The sequence below is a fragment of the Lynx rufus genome, unplaced genomic scaffold (genome assembly GCF_022079265.1).
Source record: "Lynx rufus isolate CCGP_SWC_20201006 ecotype Redwood Valley unplaced genomic scaffold, mLynRuf1.p SCAF_1, whole genome shotgun sequence".
Lineage (NCBI taxonomy): Eukaryota > Metazoa > Chordata > Mammalia > Carnivora > Felidae > Lynx > Lynx rufus.
This window is the reverse complement of record NW_025814823.1, coordinates 4,135,241-4,156,668: the sequence shown is the minus strand read 5'-3', so window position 1 is coordinate 4,156,668 and position 21,428 is coordinate 4,135,241. Positions and strand designations below refer to the sequence as shown.

Here is a 21,428-nt window from a genome sequence, read left to right as displayed (position 1 = left end):
GAGATGGGTTTGGCCAGTGCCAAGAGGGGAATAATAGGGGTAAAACAACAGTGAACATGTGCTAACCACTCTACGCCAGGTACCGTCTTCGGCGCATTAGCTCATTTACCTTCCGAAGTACTCCAGAAGGGAGATACCGTCATTATCCCCGCTTTAGAGATGGGGAAACTGAGGCTCAGAGAGGGCTGGATCACACTGCACTAGGCCACACTGCTAGTAAGAGGCAGGGCAGGGCGCACACCCAGGTGGGTTGGCTCCCGTGTCCCTGCATCACTATCCCCGGCGACACAGTCGTGACGCTTGGACGGTGGGGCTTCAGCTCCACTAAGAAGCCGATACGGCCACTGTCTGGCATGCGTGAGTTCCTCCTCCAACCAGTACAGTGAAGGTAATCTCCGGGCAGAAAAATAAGCATTTATTTTAAAACAGCTAAAAATCATTCACAAGTGATGTAATTGGAGGCATTTGCCTTTCAACAAAAGGTAAACCAAACCTCTGCATCTTTGCGAGAAATGACCTAAAGTGTAGCAACAAACAGGGTTGCCTTTCTTACAGGTCCACACAACGTCAAGAAAAGAGATTTATGTTTTTTTAAAAAAAGAAGTGAACATTCAGCTGGTGGCTCCATCCATCAGGTGGAGAAGCAAGGGTTCAGTTTCCCTTCCAAGTGGAATCTTCCAAAACCAACAGACACCCAGAGCAGACAATCAGGCCACTTAGAAAGAAATCAGAGCAGGGGCGCTTGGGCGGCTCACTCGGTGAAGCATCAACTTCGGCTCAGGTCACGATCTCACGGTTCGTGGGTTCGAGCCCCGCGTCGGGCTCTGTGCCGACAGCTCGGAGACTGGAGCCTGCTTCGGATTCTGTGTCTCCCTCTCGCTCTACCCCTCCCATGCGTGCACTCTGTCTCTGTCTCTCTCTCTCTCGCTCTCTCAAAAATGAACATTAATTAAAAAAAAGAAACAAACAAACCAGGGCAGAGAACCAGAACTGTGGGCCAAAGACCTCAAGAAAGACAGTAACGACAACAACAAAGGAAGTGGAGCGGGGCCGGGCGGGTGGCCGTGTCACTGCTGGCCAAGCCGCCAGCCAGGGGTGAGCCTGAACAAGCCGGGACAGCAACAACCCACAAGGTCACTCGTCACCTGAGTAGGTCCAATTATCGGGGCAATAAGGAATCATTCACACGTTTGCTGAATGAATGACCCATTCTGAGCGAATTCCAAGTGTTGTGGGGTGTTTTTATTTGTTTGTTCGCTTTTGCTTTTCTAGCTTTTTGGTCACATCTTTTTTCCTCCTTGCCTATCTCAGAATGACCCAGCAATTACCCAACCATGCGGCTTCCTGCTTGTGCAGACACGGGATTGGGGTGAGATAAACTCACATTCCCTAAAAAGTATGCTTCAGGTTATCTCTTTTTCGACATGGTCCTGATTTTTAAAAATGTGCTAATTTTTAAAAGTAGTAGCATAAAATCCGTACGGATTTAGCTAATATGGAAAAGAGGGTATAAATACCCGTGCATTTACACAAAACATGAGAAAAAAAGAGACTGACAGAGTCAGAGTACAGCACAATCAGGCAACTGGTCTGGACAGATCGCTATACTGGGATACCGTACCCACTGCTGGGGACGGAACACATCCCCCATCTTCCCGCCGGGCGATCACTGCCATGCACACCAAGTGAGAAGTCATGGCAATACAATTCAGAAGATACACCTGTTTTATGTACAAAAATAAATGTGCCAGGGGTGCCCGGGTGGCTCGGTCGGTTGAGCGTCCGACTTCGGCTCAGGTCATGATCTCACGGTTTGTGACTTCAAGCCCTGCATCGAGCTCTGTGCTGACAGCTTGGAGCCTGGAGGCTGCTTGGGATTCTGTGTCTCCCTCTCTCTCTGCCCCTCCCCCACTCATGCTCTCTCTCTCTCTCTCTCTCTCTCTCTCTCTCATAAATAAATAAACTTTAAAAAAGTTTAAAAAAATAAGAAAGGAGCCAGGATACCATCAACGGTTAGGTTCCTTCATATGGTGGCATCCTGGCTGAACGTTTTCCCGTTTCCTAAAACTTCTTTGTAGTGTAAGTATTTCATTGTTCATGAAGTAAATGAAAAAAATACACGTATAATGTTCTTCAGGCAAAGAGATAAACTGCAGAGTCCTGCCTGAAAAGTCTACAAATTAAAAGAAGTGACGAGATAAAAATCACATAAACACTATTAAGGAAAAAGCAAAATTAAATACAGTACTATGATTTGTGCCTCAGAAAGACAGATTTTTTTAAGGTAGAAACTGAATGGAACTATAGCCTATGTGCTGACTTGTGTTATTCTCCCAACACATATGCTAAACTGACTAGCTTGAGTGGGTTTACATTTGCAAATTATCCTTTACACTCCTCAGCCTGGACCTAGGCCCTTACAGTCTCACCTGCTGGCCTGCCCGCCTGGTCACTGCTCTCATGCCCCTCGGGCTGTGCCACAGCCCAATAGCCACGTTCTTCCTGAACGCCCGTGGTCTTGCCCTGTTGCACAGACTGTAACTTTGGTCTTGACAGACGTCCCCCCTCAATCCCTCCGAGAACCAGGTCAACTGTCACCCTGCTGAGATGCTGTCCACGAGCAAGCACACTGAAGAGATCTGCTCCCCGTGGCCCTAGAGGCCTTTCTTGCCTCCATGCACCGTACCGATCGCATGGCCTAGCAATTATGCTTATTTTCGCTCACCAGATTGTATGTTCCTTGAAAATAGGGAGCACGCATCATTACTCTCTGTATTTCCGCTGCCTAGAATACTGCCTGGCACACACAGGCACACAAATGTTTGCTGGATTAAATGCGTGGAGAAGCACAAAACGATGAATGTGTTGTGGAAAACAGGTGAGAGGTGGTTGCACATATTCTGGGGTGAACGAGAATAAACATTCCATCTCAGATATATCTTATTACTATCTCATAATACCTATGGGGTATTAAGTGCGTTGGACTAGAAGGAAGGACTGAAGAAGGATTTTTCTCTCTACAAATCCTAATTCACTTTAAAAAATGTGAGCAGTTTTGTTTTTTCCAGGTTTCCAGGAGCTAGAGATTGAAATGTGCTGTTGGAATATGTCACTTCTCTTTTCTGTGACTTCTCTCTTAGCTTGGTTTTTTTTTTTTATACCAAGGGGCTGGGAAATAATTTTGACTGGGTCGAGTGTTCTGACAGCAGTTGGGATGATCCAAAATCCAGGTTCAAACAGTTTTCTGCACGTAAGCCCGACACGGGTAAAAACACCCTGGTCTTAGGGGAAACTGTCAAGGGAAAATGGCAACCAGAACGCGTGGGTTTTCAGTCCCGTTTCTTAGCGATGTCACTTTGAAACTACATAGCCATAAAGACAGAACCTATCTCACAGGGGAGTTGTGGGGATTGCCTGAGATGATGTTCATAAAGCGCTTAGCCCAGCACCTAAAACAGAACAGACGCTTAACGGATGACTGGGGCTGATGTCATTACTACCGCAGTTGTTCCTGCCAAGGTCACTCATTAGCGTGTGAACTTGGACAAGTTACTTAATCTGAGTCTCAGTCTCCTCATCTCTACATAGGGCACAGTGACAACACCTCCTGAACTTCCTGTGAGTTTAACAGCACTTAAAAAGCACTTCCGGGGAAAGTTCATTGATACAAACTGTTTCTAGTAAGTGCTGCAGCGGTGTTAGCGACGATTACTGTTGTCGATGACGTTATTATTGGAGGCCGTATGATCCAATGCGTGTGACAGTTCTTGAAGACTGTAACCTGTTAGACAGGCAGGCGACATTATTCAGGTGGCCACAGTCCGGTGGCTGGTGATGCTTTAGATCTCTAGACCCACAGGTCTGCAGAAAACATTCAAACACTAAGAATCAATTCAAAGTCTGCACTAAGCACTTATATGTTGAGGGTTGCAGTAAGGCTTTACGAAAAGTATAATTTTTTCCCTTACTCCCACACTGTAAAGTAGATATTTATTCCCACCCGATACGAGAGAAGACCAGGGGTCAAGGACACGTGATAGAAAGGTGAAAACCGAATCGAGTTCACGCCTGGTAACTCCAAAGCGAGGCTCCCGGCCACCCTGCCAGGTCGACTCGGGGTTAGATCATCGTACGCCGTGGCACCCAATGGTCATTTGGCACAGGAGTGCCTCAGCAAAACTGATCAACAAAAGCAAAACTATATAACCAAATAACACATGTAACGATGTACTCATTTATTCAGCACGCTTTGATTAAACGGTTATTAGGGGCTTGAAAGGAGGCAATATCAAGTTGGGGCAGGACAGTACAAAGGTGCACTTTGAGGAAGCTCATAGCTTAGCAGGGGCGGGGACATCTCCTAAGCACCCTTTAGCCTAGCCTGGCAAAGGGCTGTTTGGAAACAATTTAGCTGGTAGGGTGTTGTAAGTGTGACTTTGCACTTCCCGGAATAAAGCGAAATACCTTGTGAAATGCTTCGGCGTTCATAAAAAGAAGGAAAACGTAACGAAATAACAAGTGTTCAAAGAATGATATTTAAAATAAAAACAAGGCAGTAAAAAGGTATTTACTGAAACGGCTTTTAGCTTCTGAGCATTCGGGGTCTGGCCCAGACAGAAAACGACTTCAGCGTTCTGCTTATTTGGAGATGACTTATCAGCCACGAGACGTACGAATGACCGGGATCATGGGTTTTCACAGTCTGCCGAAACAATCCAGACCAGATAGGGCCTACTAACCACCAAGCCACCGTTCTCGCCAAACGTGTGCTGAGAAGCTGGCTATCGCTGAGCGATGAGGAAAAGCCTAATGACGCCTGGTTTACCGTATTCGAGGAGTCTGGCCCTTCTGCCCCACCGGCTGCATCAGCAGCACCCAACAGAGCGGCAGCGCCGGGAGACCCAGGCAAGCAGAACAAAGGCACAGGCGCCGCAGGGGCAGGGCTGGCAGAGGTTGTGCTCGGCGGCACGGAAAGGGGCTGCTTATCAGGTCAAGCTGCTCGACCCGCTCATTCGAACGAAGGGCAACTCACACCATACGTCCTAGCTGGCCAGCCGCGAACGGGGGCAGATCCAAGGGGCGCGGCAACGCACACGCCCTCTGCCTCCTTGTCCAGATCACGGAGACCTACGCTGCTGTGTCCTCAGGCCAAGAAACCAGGCCCCCAGCAGCTGTTCACAGGAGCCCGCTAGAGAGGAGCAGTTATGGGCGCCACCTCCCATCGGCCGGGCAGACCACTGGATCCCAAACCACGGCAGCCGTCTCCGCCTGCAGTTGGCTCAGTGACCGCCCCTCTTTTGTCTTGGGTCCTTCCTACGTGTACTGTGACTCTATCTGCCACGCCTGGCCCACAGTCTGTCAAAGTTCTTCTGGGCTCTCCCTGAATCTGGGATGACACCTCTCCTTCGTGCTTCCCCGGCACCGCCCCTGCACCCTGGGTTCCTCTCCACCCCGCAGCACAATTACCCGGTTGGTCCACTCTCTTTGCAGCCCGATGCTACTGCATCTGGCCAGCAGCATTATTTTCTACAGTCACGGTGGTTCTTATTTTGGTTTTTTTTTTTAATTTTTTTTTCAACGTTTATTTATTTATTTTTGGGACAGAGAGAGACAGAGCATGAACGGGGGAGGGGCAGAGAGAGAGGGAGACACAGAATCGGAAACAGGCTCCAGGCTCTGAGCCATCAGCCCAGAGCCCGACGCGGGGCTCGAACTCACGGACCGTGAGATCGTGACCTGGCTGAAGTCGGACGCTTAACCGACTGTGCCACCCAGGCGCCCCGCTTATTTTGTTTTTTTAATGTTTGTTTATTTTTTATTTTATTTTTTTTTAATTTTTTTTTCCAACGTTTTTATTTACTTTTGGGACAGAGAGAGACAGAGCATGAACGGGGGAGGGGCAGAGAGAGAGCGAGACACAGAATCGGAACAGGCTCCAGGCTCCGAGCCATCAGCCCAGAGCCCGACGCGGGGCTCGAACTCCCGGACCGCGAGATCCTGACCTGGCTGAAGTCGGACGCTTAACCGACTGTGCCACCCAGGCGCCCCGCTTATTTTGTTTTTTTAATGTTTGTTTATTTTTTATTTTATTTTTTTTTAATTTTTTTTTCCCAACGTTTTTATTTACTTTTGGGACAGAGAGAGACAGAGCATGAACGGGGGAGGGGCAGAGAGAGAGGGAGACACAGAATCGGAAACAGGCTCCAGGCTCCGAGCCATCAGCCCAGAGCCCGACGCGGGGCTCGAACCCAGGGACCGCGAGATCGTGACCTGGCTGAAGTCGGACGCTTAACCGACTGTGCCACCCAGGCGCCCTGCTTATTTTGTTTTTTTAATGTTTGTTTATTTTTTGAGAGACAGAGAGAGAGACAGAGTGTGAGCAGGGGAGGGGCAGAGAGAGAGAGAGAGAGAGAGACACGGAATCCCAAGCAGGCTCCAGGCTCCGAGCTGTCAGCACAGAGCCCAACGCAGGGCTCGAGCCCACCAGCTGTGAGATCATGACCCGAGCCAAAGTCAGACCCTTAACTGACTGAGCCATCCAGGCGCCCCTAATTTTTTAAAATAAGTTTCCAATATCAAAAATAAAGAATTCTCTTGAAAAACTGGAAAATCTGGTAACCTTGAGTCCCACATCAAGGCAGCACGAGCTAGAGCTGAGCTATCAGTTGTCCCTTACACAGAAGAACATATACGTCCTAGCGCCCCAGTCTCCACCACTCCCTAATGCACACTGAGAACCCTCCCTTCACTTCAGCACCAACCAACCCATTTGAGTTTACCACCAATTATGGTTTGAGGACTTAATGGCAAGATTAACGGATTTCGCTGTAGAACCCTAACCCAAAATATGTGCCCAGTACACATTGAATGAATGGAGAAATTCACTAATTAGCTATAACATTTTAGCTCTTATGATTGTTATAAGGACTAAAACAATATGTGTTGAAAATATGTGCAGCTGTAACTTGAGATTGAAATATAAATTGCTTTGGTAGAACACGATTCAGTTCAGGACCCCACTTCTTGAATATCGTGCTATCACATTAACAAAGATCACTAACGAAGAATCTGGTATTTATTTTTCTAATTTTAACAATCCATTAACTCTCTCTGAGAATGACCTTTATTTTTTGTCTTACAAATGACCAGAATGCACGCATTTCAGGGTAATTCGAATAACCTGGATATTTTTTCCAGAATAAATTAATTTTTGTTTTTTATCCTTTTACGGTTATTTGATTTATTATCCAACATACAGTGCCCGCAATAGGTAACAGTTTTCATCTCATAAAACTGTATTACCATTATGTAATAAGGCTACATTCAACTCATACGTTTTTCCAATATGCAATAAACTGAAATATTTTTTTAAAAAATCAACATTAAAGTAAACTGGCAGGCTTACAATTTATAAAAATCAGCTTTGAAATAAAGCCGGTGCTATGCATACGGCCTTTTTAATGGTGGACCATAATTATAAATGGCTTAGAAGTAAAGTCAGTCCCAGATGCTGAGAGAATAAAAACTAGTTAGCAATGTAGGGTACGGCTATTTCCAAGCAGGACAGTGACCCCGGCCTCTGGCCTCCTCCCACCTTAGCCCTCCATTTCCTTACGTTCTGAAAATCCTTCTTCCTACATCATACAGTGGGCAGCCTCTTTGTAGCCTAGGAGGCCTCACAAAGACATGCGGTAATAAGGATATACATATTGTTGTTGGCTGGGAAATGAGAAAGATTTCCCTTTTTCAGATCATGAAATAGTTTCTACTAACAACTCCACAAGCTTTACAACGTTTTGTTGCCAAACACAATACCTTCAATTCCCCCAAAGTTCAAAAACATTAGGGGCCACTCACTGTCAAGGCTTCTACAATAATTTTTTTTTTTTTTTTTTTTTTTTAAGAACTTAACCCAGGACAGGGTTTTTGAAGATGAATTCTTTTGGTTTCTCTGAGTTGTGGACTCTCTCATCTTTGCCTTAGGAAAATCACGGTCAGGGTTCTCGAGAAATGTGGCATACTGTAACTAGGGCACCTCCCCCCACCTCACTGCAATTCATAAATGTTTTTCTGTCTCAAAACGCAAATAGAACAACGGTAGCATGAAGGAGTGTGGGGGCCTCAAAGGCCGACACGGCGTATCTTCAGAGAACTGCGCGTAGCCATTTCTAAAACACAGCTGTTTCAATTTTTATTTTAGAAGTCTGGATCGGCTCCAAAACTTCTCTTTGAAACATTCGAAGGTTCTTTTCCAGTATAAGTGGCGTCCATTCTTTTAGATCTCCTCGTGTTAAACCTATCCAAGCCCACTGAAGAGGGGCTCCGTAATATTTAATCTCCAGATACACAAGTTCCTTTGTTTTATCTAATTGCTGATGGGTGCCTGTTCTCTTTGTAAAGCCCGGGTTTTAAAACCTCAGTTTGAAAGGTACATATTCTGTGATGTGTGGACTGAAAGATAGCCGGATGCTGTTTAAACATCTTACTTTTAAATGTAAACATTTTAGGTGGATGAAATACAATGAATGAACTCACTGCTCAACGTAAATCACAAAAAGAAACTGCGTTCACACTGCTTTACTGTTGTTTCTTCAGTTAGAAAGTTACTCTAAAAAGGCTATGAACGTTTCATAATAATCAGCTGCCATGAGACAAATGTACTTCACTGTGGAACCGCTCCCGGCTCTTATCACATAAGCAGCTGTCTATTTATTTGGAGTGTACATTTATTCAAGGTGGGTATTCTTATTCAACCTGTCATCAACAGAGATAGGGGATGTTGGCCTTTCCCCGAATTTTAAATGCTTGACTTTAAATATTGACTCGGCAGATTTGAAAGGACTTGCTTTCTTCATATGTTCACGGTGCCTGCAGCTTTTTTGTGTTTTAGTAATTTCTGAATGATGGAAGGGATCACAGGGGATTGGGCTAAGCTTGGAGATTTAAATACACGAGAAAGGAGAATCAAATTCTCTTCGTGGGTGTTAGCTGAATATTTCACTCACGTTTCGAAAATTCCCAACATGCCCTCGATTCACGTATTAAGAGCTGTAACCAGTAAATTAAATTAACATATCAAGGACAACATGTGACCCTCACATGTCTCCATTTTTCCATTCATATGTTGTGTGCAGGTAGGTACAAATGAAATCCAGTGATTACCTGGAGTAAAGACATTTCATTTACTTCTCTTTTCTTTTAAAAAGCTTATATTAGGAGTGTTCCTTACTCAATTTTCCGGATAGGAAAGGTACTTTAAGACTGCAATTTCAAGTGCATAAACGTCTTCACATGTCAACTTCAAATTCAAGATGCAGCCTAGACTCCCAGTCAAAAGACACTCTCGTCAAGGATGGTAACTTCCATCAATGTCCCAGAAAATACTAACACAATATCTCAAAGTCAGCACTTACTGTGGAAAAAAATTCTCAAGTCAATAAAGTCATGTGGCCTTGGTAAGAGGGTAGATGTTATGGCATTTCATAGATCAAAAAATAAAGAACTTACAGAGCTATGCATTGATGTCAAGGTAGTATTTTCGCAATGAAATGCATTTCTAGGTTTTGTATTATTTTCAGGACAACTCGATAAATATCACCCAAGATGAATTCTTTTTAAGCACCCACATCTCTGTGAATGATGATTAATGCGGAACACGTTCTTCTTCCACAGTGGGACTCCATTCTCACCCCCTTCAAGTTGCCAATCTTTAACTTAGAGACTAAGCAGCGCTTTGCAATAAAATATTTGTAAACTACACGAAAGCAGCACTGGTGAAAATGCCCGAGGTGAAACTGCACAACAGAAAACATACTGAGCAAATCCTGAACTAATGCAACATAATCCTCCCTTTTGCAGAGCAGTACCGGATCATGAAATAACAGCATATTAAAATCTTCCGTTTGCATAAGTCATGTTTAACAATAACTGTTTCCTGTTTATGTGAAGAAACTGTCTTCTAGTAAAGGAAAACCGTCAATGGAGTAGAATACTACACCTGCATAAATATTTTGAGTTATTTCAGCTAAAGAAATACGGCACGAGGCTTATGGACGTGTTTGCAGATCGAGTCCTTTGGTGAAAATGCAAAAAAAAAAAAAAAAAAGAAAAAAAAAAAAGACTCACATGGATTCCTCCCATGTCCGATGAACAGTTTGCTACCATCAAAACGGATCACTGAACGCCGAGCCTCCCAAACTTCATCTTCGACAGTTGATCAGTAAATTTCTCTGGGACGCAACCCAGACGAGGGCCGCGAGCACTGACCTTCCTCCCTCATCTACGACCTGCTCTGCCCATCACCGTCCTGGCAGATGGTCCGAGGTCTGCGAGATTCCTCTTCCACGGAATTTGTTTACCGAGGACTCGTAAGGGCCGTGAGTGCCCTCTGCCCCGCCCCACGGCGGCGGGGCGGGCGGGCGGGCCAGGCCCGCGCCCGCTTCCCCCCGAGCAGCGCCGCGTCCACGCAGGGGCGCCGCGTCCACGCAGGGGCGCCGCGTCCACGCAGGGGCGCCGCGTCCACGCAGGGGCGCCGCGTCCACGCAGGGGCGCCGCGTCCACGCAGGGGCGCCGCGCGGCTGCGAGGTGCCCGGGGCACACGCTGCAGCGCCACCTTTCCGGGCCCGGCTTCAGCCTCCCGCAGGTTCATCTACACGCGCGCACACGTCTGCCTCACAAGCCGTTTCCCATTTCCAAGATCCCTGGATGTTAAGACCCAGTCCCGCCGCTCCCACCGCCGGCGGAGACCCGGAGGCGTTCGCTTTCCCGCGTCCCCCTCGCGGTCGCGACCAAAGCTCCGGCATCTGCAGAGCGTCCTCCCTCCCCTGGCTGTCACCCCGCCCGGGGGTCACCTTCGCCCGGCTCGGTCCGCCCGCCCCCCTCCGCTGCGCGGGAGCAGCCCTCGCCGGCGACCCTCGCCTCAGGCAGCCGCCTCCTCCCCGGCTGCCGAGCCTCGGGGACCCACCCGGGGCGGGGGCGGGGGCGGGGGCGGGGGCGAGGGCGAGGGACCTCCGCGCGGCCCCCGGCGGAGCCGGGCACCTACCTTCCCAGTGACCCGGGAGGCTTCGCCGGCCGCCGCTCCCCGTCGCGCCCTGCAGGTCCAGGCGGGCTTGCGGCCAAAGGGGCGCGCGGAAAGGGCCGGGTGCAGGGTACCGGGCGCGCAGGCGGGTCTGGGGGGGTCCTCTTCGCGCGCGAGCCGGACGCTTCCCTGCGCCGCGGGCTGCGCGCTCTCCGGTAGCCCGGCAACGGCAGCCGCCTCCCGGGCCCCGCCCACCCAGGGCCGGCCCCGCCCACCCAGGGCCGGCCCCGCCCACCCAGGGCCGGCCCCGCCCACCCAGGGCCGGCCCCGCCCACCCAGGGCCGGCCCCGCCCACCCAGGGCCGGCCCCGCCCACCCAGGGCCGGCCCCGCCCACCCAGGGCCGGCCCCGCCCACCCAGGGCCGGCCCCGCCCACCCAGGGCCGGCCCCGCCCACCCAGGGCCGGCCCCGCCCACCCAGGGCCGGCCCCGCCCACCCAGGGCCGGCCCCGCCCACCCAGGGCCGGCCCCGCCCACCCAGGGCCGGCCCCGCCCACCCAGGGCCGGCCCCGCCCACCCAGGGCCGGCCCCGCCCACCCAGGGCCGGCCCCGCCCACCCAGGGCCGGCCCCGCCCACCCAGGGCCGGCCCCGCCCACCCAGGGCCGGCCCCGCCCACCCAGGGCCGGCCCCGCCCACCCAGGGCCCCTCCCGTCCCCTCGCCCCGCCTCCCGCCCTGGGCCGCCCCAGCTGTGCTCAACCCCGGCTCCCCTCCCACTGCCGGGCCGAGGTCAGAGGCGCAGAAGGCTTGACCCCTGAGGCTGCGGGAGCTGGCGAATGCGTCCCGCAGGCTAAGGGGCCGGGGGTGGGGGAGGTGGGGGGAGAGCGGGGCCCCGAGACCAGCAAAAGCTTGGCTGTGTGAGGGGAACTGCCTTTGGCGAAGGGAGAGAGCCGCCGTTTGTACCCTGGACGTATTTTCTCAGGACCTTTGTGCCTTTCCCTTGCCTGGTCGCATTCTACCCAGCACCTGCTTCTGCGTAGCAGGAAAGACACCCCCCCCCCCCCCCCCCCAGAAAACGATGTGGCACGTTTGCTCTGGCCGATCAAAATCATGATGACCTGGCTCGTCAATAATCGTCTCATTCATTCATTGATACATTTTTCCAGCAGATACTCACCCAAGGCGCCCCCTCCCCCACCTTGGCCAGAAACCTCTAAGGATCAGTTAACAAGGTGAATCCTTGTACATACGCTTGGGTCCCCCTCCTCCACGCCAGCACTAGCCCAATCCAACCGTTAAGGTCGCTCCATAACCTGGAAGCCCCTGGCCATGTGGGGGAGCACAGAGTGCTGGCTCCACGCCTTAACAAAGTATTTTGTGGAAGGTGTTGAAACTTATGCACTTGAGTTTATGCGCTTATCAAACGGAGCTAACGGTGCCCAGTTTGCAAATTTGTTGGAAGGAGTAAAAGAATGAGGTACCTAAAAAATACTTTTTCGGCAGTAGAATGCCATAGAAATGTAAGCAGCTATTGTTTCATCTGTCCAGCGGGTAAATAAAAGGGGAAATTTCCTTCAAACACAAGATACGTTCATGACTTTAGTAAGAAGAGGCATCCACCGCTTGTCTGTTGGTTTTGTTTTCCTGACACAACGACACCACTCTTTGGATGGAACCATAGCCTGTGTTTCTTTACGATACCTTAAAGCCCATAGTAGCCCCTCGATAAATGTTTGTCGATGAATAAATGAATGAGTTGTTCTAGTTAATTTCTGATAGTACATCTTGAGGCCTTGAGCACACCATAGTGCTAGGCCAGGTGCTTGTGAAAAGTACATTCAAAAGCATTCCCAAGGGTCACACTCAAGATGACCTACTTCAAATCTAACCCAGTCTGAATACAGACCCCAACATCGACTTTGTAAATAACTTACAAATGATATGCACCATCTTATTTGAACCTCACGGCAAGACTTCCATCCTTAGATGGAGAGGTGGTTTCACACCATCCACAGTGAGGTCAATTTGCTCTTTGATGAAAAGGGGGGACGGTTCTGCTTTGCAGCGACTTTATCAATCCATTCATTCCTTCCAGCACAAACCACTCTCTGTGAGAGGAGTTCTGATAAGTGCAGCTTTCTGCGTCTTCCTAAACGTCCCCGGGCTCGGGCAGCCCTAGCCTAGCATCGTGTGCTGCTGCTCAGGGAAGTTTCATGCAGAGCAGTCTGCCGTATTTATCGGGAGATAGGAAGAGAGCCTCGCAGCCCATCTGTGCCGTCGCCTGGCGCAACTACACGACTGCACTCCTGTGCGTGTTATACCGAAGTCACCTGGTTGATTGCGCTCCTTTCCCTACCTGGGCTTCAATCACCGGAGGGCGCGTGTGACTTCCTTAACGTCCCCGGGTCTGGCACCTAGAGCACTCAGCGTCTTGGTGAAGCTGGAGTGTTGCCTCCTCCTCTGTGAGGTCTCACACAGTCGCCCTTTCTTCCTCTAAAAAGAGGAAGGGAAAACCCTTTGTCCCACTAACTCCACCAAGGTACAGGCCCTCCCCACCTCGCCCCGGGATAGTGCCGCAGTCAACCTTTCTCTCGGCTGGTCTGTCCAGCGAGCGGTCTGCTTCCTCCCGCCTTTCATCACTGGCAGTGTCTAATTAAAAGGTTTACGAGAGGCTCCTCATTGTTAAGACCGGCTTTCCGGCTCCTTAAATTAGCATTCAAAGATTGCCGTGTTTGGGGCTCTGCCCACATTTTCAGCCTTATCTTTCTCTCCTCTAGACCACACACTTTCTGTTCTGGCCAAACTGGTCGGCTCGCCTTGCCTCAAATGTGCCCCGAACTTCCCCTTCTCTTCCTCTTAATGCTCACCGATTCCCCTTTACTGCTCTGACTCCTCACTTACTTACACCTGACTTCTATCTCAGAACCAGCTGGAAAGCCACAGCTCTCACGAGTCTATCCAAGATTCGTGGGCTTCCTACAATGATAGCACTTGCATCCAAGTGGGACTTGCTTAGCTTTCTGCCTTAAGGAGTTAAAAATGCTTACAGAGAAGGGGTGTATTTTGTTCAAACTTGTATCTCTGATAATATCAAACATCCAAGCAAATGTTCAATAAATGTTTTCTCAGTGGAATTTAATCTGCCAACTTGAGAACTACCTCTGTGACTTCAGCTAAAAGCTCTTTTGTTCTCTGGCCTCCTTTTGTACTTGGAGACAGTAAGACATTATTTAGCCCATTAGTTCTTGCGTCATTTCATGTGTGTATGATTGATCTGCCCGGTTAGCCTATTAGTTCACTATAGAGAGAGACATTATTTTTGACATGCATCGGCCTTGGCATCAGATTATCTGGTCTTGGATGCCAACTTGCCATCCACTATTGCATATCCTGGGAAAAGGAACTTAGCCTCCTTAAATTTCCTTTTTTTTTTTTTTTCTCATCTGTAAAATTTGTCTCATCGGTGGTTGCTCAATAAAACAAGGCATTTAAAGCACTCAGCTCCATGCCCTGGCACAGAGTAAATGCTCACTAAATGGCAGCCATTATTACGATGGCAGGATATCTATTGTAGGGCATCCAAAGCCTAGCAGCAGTAAATAAATGATAATTGAAATGATATTTGACAGTGGGGGCAAAGAGCACTGGAATTCTGCACTCTAGCTATTGCACGCATCTTATCCTTAAAGAAGAGGCTGGTTAAGTTCAGTAAATACTGCCCACTTTACCACACTCATTCAGATGCTGGAAGACAAGAGGCTATTCCCCCCCTCCACTTAAACTAGTGAAGTAACAAACTTTAAAAAAAAATAGTTGTAGTGACCAACCAGCTCACTAAAAGCAAAGTTCAAGGAAAATTGGTTGACTTCCTAGTAGTTTCTAGTGTAGATCACTAGTCCTTGGGAAAAGGCAACAGAATGCAGGCCACATGAAGGTGCTGAATTTTGTCTGTCAGTGGAATTTAATTTACAGTGCCTGGCACATAGTAGGCGCTCATTGACATTTGTTGAATGAGTTAATAAGTGGGAGTGACGATCTCAAAGATGAATAAAGTTTGTCAAATATAGTTAAGAAAATGAGGGAAAAAATAACCAAGATGCAGCTACTTAAGTAACTCCCAACACCCATTGCCGCCAATCCCGGATGATCAGCGCCGGGTTGGGGCCAGACATGCTGTGACTTGCTCAAGGTCACACACCAAGTTCATAATAAAGCTGGAGTCAGAACCCAGGCCCCCTGAGTCTTAACATAACGTTCACCATACCACTACATGAGCCAATATACGTGCAAAGGCCAACGAGGTTATTTAGAGCAAAGCTGTTATGAGTGAATAGCAGCTGCAGTGATCTTTGTGAATTTATGGCATCCCCCGTTGGCTAGACTTGTCATGTGTTTAATGAGAAAAGAAATGGCCCTGGACTCTCCTCCCCTCTTTCCTGATAAATATGGCAGTCTCCTCTGCATGTGGCCGAATGAAAGACCGGGCTTGCTGGGAACAGCCCAAGAATGGGGACATTTAGCAGGATGCAGAAAGCTGTACTTATCAGCACGCCTCTCGCAGAGGGTGGTTTATGCTGGAAGGAATGGTTTGATAAAGTTGCTGGAAAGCCCCACCTGCCCATCTCAGCTCTCCCTCCTCTTTTCATCAAAGAGCAAACTGAACTCACCCTGGATGCTGTGAAACCACCTGTAAGTCTAAGGATGGGAGACTTGGTAACTTCTCAGTGGTGATTCCAACCAGTGGGTGGGTTTGAGGAACAATTCAGGGGCTGACGCCGAATGGCGAGTGACAGAAGAGGGGAAACTAAGCACCGCCACCGGGGAGCCTCCCCTGCCCTCCTTTTCAGGGCCAGTTTTCTAAATTGGGCTGACAAAATGAAAAAGCATCATCCTTTCAAGGGGGCACCAAATTATTAATTTTTCCAGGGCGACTTGGACTGTCTCTGCCATCACAGAGAAGAGAGTCTGACCAAGCCGGTGGCAGATGTCTGAGTTCTGTGTAGAGAAGCAGAGGAAGAATGGTTTATGTCTTGAGATCCTTTATAGCTATAGATTCTAGGCTAACTGATGGAAAGCTCTATCAAAAATTTCTTTTTTTTTTTTTTTAATTTTTTTTTTCAACGTTTATTTATTTTTGCGACAGAGAGAGACAGAGCATGAACGGGGGAGGGGCAGAGAGAGAGGGAGACACAGAATCGGAAACAGGCTCCAGGCTCTGAGCCATCAGCCCAGAGCCCGACGCGGGGCTCGAACTCACGGACCGCGAGATCGTGACCTGGCTGAAGTCGGACGCCCAACCGACTGCGCCACCCAGGCGCCCCTCTATCAAAAATTTCTAATAGCTCTTATAAAATATATCAAAAGAGGGGCACCTGGGTGGCTCAGTCGGTTGAGCATCCGACTTCGGCTCAGGTCATGATCTCACAGTCTGTGAGTTCAAGCCCCGCGTCGGGCTCTGTGCTGACAGCTCGGAGCCTGGAGCCTGCTTCAGATTCTGTGTCTCCCTCTCTCTCTTCCCCTCCCCTGCTCACGCTCTGTCTCTCTCTGTCTCAAAAATAAATAAAAACATTTAAAAATAAAATAAAATAAAATAAAATAAAATAAAATAAAATAAAATAAAATAAAATAAAATAAAATAAAATATATCAAAAGAAAGTAAACTACAGAACCTGTTTTTTGGGCAAAATCAAGTTGGCTCTATATAATTCTTGTGATGGAAACAATTAACGGTCTAGCCCTAGAACAAAAGAACCCAGGGTCTGAAATCAGATACACTCAAGTGCTGCCACTTAATTAGCCTTGTGATCTCGCACATGTTGTCTATGAGTCTCTCTGAGACTCACTTTCCTCATCTGTACCATGAAGGAGACAATTATAAATTTAAATGAGAGAGTGTTTGAAAAACACTGTGAGAGTGCCTGGCACACAAGTCCTCAATACGTATCAGTGAATTAATTAATAATTAGTGAATTAAGAAATATTAGCGACTGTTATGGAATAATAATCTGTAAAGCTTTATATGAAAACTTTAGGAGGATGAGAAGACTTGGGGATGGCTATTTGGCCTTAAGAGCAGTATCTACGTTCAAGCTTTATAGTCAATCAATAAGTTGAATTTATTCGCAAGAAATGTTTTTTTCTCAAGGGAAAAAAGGAACAGAAAGAGTTAAAGAAAACTTGTTCAAGGATTCTTAATGTAATCAAATGTGGCATGGAACACAGATCACATAAAAGCCATATGAAATTTGCAAAGTAAAATCTCACAAAAATCCCACCGGGAATCTCCCTCAACGAATAACGACATTTCATTCACTATTAAACTTTTCAGGGACATCTTCTCGGAAAATATGAATTCCTGGAAAACACATAAAGATTTACTTATATGATGCCCAACTTGTATATGCACACATACACGGGCAGACTCACACAAATATATAGAATTGCACATTGCGCTGAGACTTCGACTTTTGGTAAAAATTATTTTAGGGGCACCTGGGGGGCTTAGGAGGTTACATGTCTGACTCTTGATTTCGCTCAGGTCGTGATCTCACGGTGGTGAGATTGAGCCCTGCCTCAGGCTCTTTGCTGGGCATGGAGATTCTCTCTCTTAAGATTCTCTCTCTCCCTGTCCCTCTGCCCCTCCCCTGCCTGGGTGTGCGTGCTCTCTCTCTCTCTGTCTCAAAAAAAAAAAAAAAAATCATCTTAAACATTATGGTCCAGCATGTGTTCAGACTGCTTAGAAATACAGAAGCAGGGCCGCCTGGGTGGCTCAGTCGGTTAAGTGTCCGACTTCGGCTCGGGTCATGATCTCACAGTCCGTGAGTTCGAGCCCTGCGTCGGGCTCTGTGCTGACAGCTCGGAGCCTGGAGCCTGTTTCAGATTCTGTCTCTCCCTCTCTCTGACCCTCCCCTGTTCGTGCTCTGTCTCTCCCTGTCTCAAAAATAAATAAAAAAAAAAAGTTAAAAAAAAAATACAGAAGCAAAAGGAACACGTAGAACATAACCAGACTAATTCAGCTAACTGACATCTATTGAGGAAACAAAAATATATACTCCATTAGGAAGTGGCTATCTTACTCTTTATCTTTCGGACTGACATTGTTCTCTGTTCAGCTACATAGTGCATTGAATTTGTTGTGCAGTTGTTAGAAAATAGACAATGCGTGGTGAAATAGAGAGAACACTGGATTAGGACTTGAAAAAAACCAGCCATGTGACCTTGGTTAGGAGAGTCAAGTTAACTTTTCTCTAATCTCAGTCTGCTCATCTGCAAAATGGCTATAAAAATTCCACCGGCTTATTTCACAACGAGAGAGTCAACTCCCTCATTTAACACTGGAGAAAAACAAGTAGTGAAGTGACTCTCTTAAGGTCACATAGCGAATCAGGACTAGAAAAGTCTTTTGAAGACTTGGTCCTTCTACAGTAACAACGCTGCCATTGAAGCAGTAGCTAGGAGAGTGCTTTGAAAAAAATGCAATACGAGGGTGTCCTTCATGGAAGTATTATGGATCAGGGCTGCTTAAATCACGATTGAGATCATCATGTGGCAATTAATTAAGAAATGCCTTTCGACGCCATACCTGTAGCTCAGCAATAGCCATCTTCCTTTTAAAATCAAATACAATCTGGTTCATTTCTCAACCAGGACCCAAGAAGTAAACAATTAACTGAATTCATTCAGAAACTGAAGTGGATTTTCAAGGACTTGACTTGCCCAAGCTAGTTTTCTACAAAGCCGAAATTAATCAGATAATTGCTGATTCTCCCTTTTGTTTAGTGCTGAGGAGTGTTTGTATCTGTTAAAATGAACCTAGTAGCAGAATAAGCAATCATTTAAGAAATTTTATAAATCCCAAATGTAAACCAAATGATCAAGTTCCTCGGCGTGTTATTTCTTCAGGCATCTTCTCCACAGGTTACTTTAAAAGCTTAATTTTCTTTATTGGAATGTGAACATGAATACTGCTTTTGTGATTTAAAGAGGATTTTTTTCAGCAAACAATTGAAAGAATCGACCTAAACTGATACCCCAGGATATTTTGAACTGGCTTTGTTACACTGTCAGCAGAACAAAAATTTAAATGCCTCTCCTGGCGTCGTGACTAAAAAACAACAGTTAAATCTCTTAGATTAAATTCTTACCGACACATCTCTAAAATATAGTCAGCTTAGTATGGTTTTAAATAATATCCTCTTAACAGTTATCACAGTTTTAAAATTAAACAAACAGTGCTAATTACCCTCCTTCTAATGTCTGGAGGAAAGTTTAGAAAGTAATTAAATTAATTGGCTCTGAAAAATTAATTACATATGAAATGAGGCTCATTAGACCTTTCCTGTTTCATCAGAATTTCAAACTAAAGGATAACTAATCTTATCACTTATAATTTCTTTGTGGTTCAGCTAGCATAAAATATGCCATTGTGATGATAATTATTTTACCCAAATAAAGACTAGAACACTAAAGTGAACTAATGTGAACACAGACTCTTTTGCACTGTATTAAAATCTTGCCTCTCCATGTACAGAGTTCTCTGTGTGTGTGCGAGTTGTGCGTGTGTGTGTGTGTGTGTGTGTGTGATCAGTGAACTGACAAAAAACAACAGTTAACTTTCAAATTTGGCACCCACTGCAAGATATGTTTTGGGTTTGCCAAGTGGAGTATAAACCAAAGTGAGAATTTGACTAAAACCTGTGTGGAGCATGGCAACTGTTGATTACTCAGATAGTTTTCATAAACAGTTGGCAACTTTTAACTGGCAACAGCTGTCACTATAAATTTAAAGTAAATGTTAATTTAGGAATACCAACGGCGGGAACGTTTCTGTAAACAAGGCTTGTGCTATTTCCAAAGGTTACAGAAAATCACTAGAGAATTTTTTAGACAAAACTTGGCACAGCTTTACCCTCTCTGGTTTAAAAGTCCTTCATTTTTACACCCAAAAGGCTTTAATCGTACTTGAATGCCTTTTCAGTGATTCCCTTGAGGATGCAAACTGCATAAGGAAATGTAGTTGATGGGTTTACGTCTTGGAGGTGAGAGAATAAATAAACTAAGGAACAGTCTTGCCAAAGATGCAGTATACTCTTTTAGGTAAGAAAATAAGAAAATAAGGAAAGCCTTGGGGCGTCCAGGAAAGTTCTTCGGCCTGTTTACTAAATAAAGTAACCTGTAAACACTCAACGCAATTACAGCTTACAGATCTCAGGCTCCGAAGGCGGGTTGTATGCTAAAGTTAGCGCTCTGTTTTCTCCTGTTCGAACAACTCATTTCCAAGTGCAGTTTGCATGACCCACTGCCAACCCTTTTGTATCACCTCTAAAAACGGCATGGAGAATCATAGTTACTCTGATACACCCAGGAAACACAATGTGGTATTCAAGCAGAGAAACGCCCGCTTTTAATTGACTGAAGCCGTCGTTTCCTTAGAGCACACAGGAAAAGTGAAGTGAAAGCTACGACAAAACATAAAATTTGTACCTGCAAACGTGCTGAACTCTTTCCAGGACTCACCCTTTCGGCAACTCAGTTTCTCCGTGGCAGCATTTCTGTGCCAAGTGCTGCTACCTTCCCAAAAATGTATGTCAGCACAAGCCCGGACGAAACTTCAAATCCAGGAAAATAAAATTAACCATGCAGATCAAAGGCAGACGAGCAGGGAGATGAAATGCCGTAATCTGATCGGCGATCAGTTGCAGAACATCAAAGGCAGGGCTAAGTTTATATATATGCATGGATATCAAGAAAGTTCCCTTTCCGCAGGTAGTTGCCCTCCCCTCCTCGTCCACAAATTCTTTTGTTTAACACGGATCACGTTGTTTTCCTCTCTCTCTCTCTCTCTTTTTTTTCCCCCTTCCCCTTTGCAACCAGGCGATACCCGTGGCTCTCCCAAGCTTGAGCTGAGTGGCTGGGTCCGTAGCCTTTTCGGTTCCCAAGCCGTGTTGTGGATTGTGTGTTGGAGGCTTTGCCTAGTGCCAGCGGGTTCTGCTTGATCCCTTTCATCTCGCTGAACTGCAGATCCCATGACATCATTCAGCGCCGTGGGACTGGTAGGAGAGCTATAATTCAGCCTGTGGGGGAGCAGAGCTCCGGAGAAGCCAGAGTCTGCCTGATTTCCAATCACGTTAGGCTAGTGTGCCTCACGCAGCACAGTTTCTGTTATCTGTTTCCCAGTTGGAAAGGACAGCGATTGCGGGAGTGTGATAAGATCCCTGATCCATCTGGGTTCCAAAGGACTGCCTTTAATTGCCTCTTCGTTGATAAGAATCACAATTTTTTCACAAAGCCTGGGTGTCAAATATTCAGAGTAGTTAAATAGCACTCTAAGACCATTCCAGACAACACCCAGGGGCCCTGCTGCAAGGAGAGGGGAACATTTTAAAAATGTCGTCTTTGTCTGAAGCGTGACCCA

At 47.0% G+C, this 21,428-nt stretch overlaps 1 protein-coding gene across 3 annotated transcripts in view; it reads right to left on the bottom strand.

Annotated features, from left to right (window-relative positions):
- TNFRSF19 (TNF receptor superfamily member 19) overlaps positions 1 to 10,427 on the bottom strand; it is an 84,550-nt gene extending 74,123 nt beyond the window's left edge. For 2 of the 3 annotated variants that reach the window (XM_047077785.1, XM_047077801.1), the window contains exon 1: positions 10,126 to 10,425. In XM_047077785.1, the coding sequence (XP_046933741.1) occupies positions 10,126 to 10,164 (39 nt within the window). In that variant the 5' untranslated portion in view covers positions 10,165 to 10,425. Of the gene's footprint in view, positions 1 to 10,125 lie in introns of all 3 variants that reach the window. The other variant, XM_047077794.1, reaches the window with a different exon arrangement.
- Between the last annotated feature and the right edge of the window lie 11,001 nt (positions 10,428 to 21,428).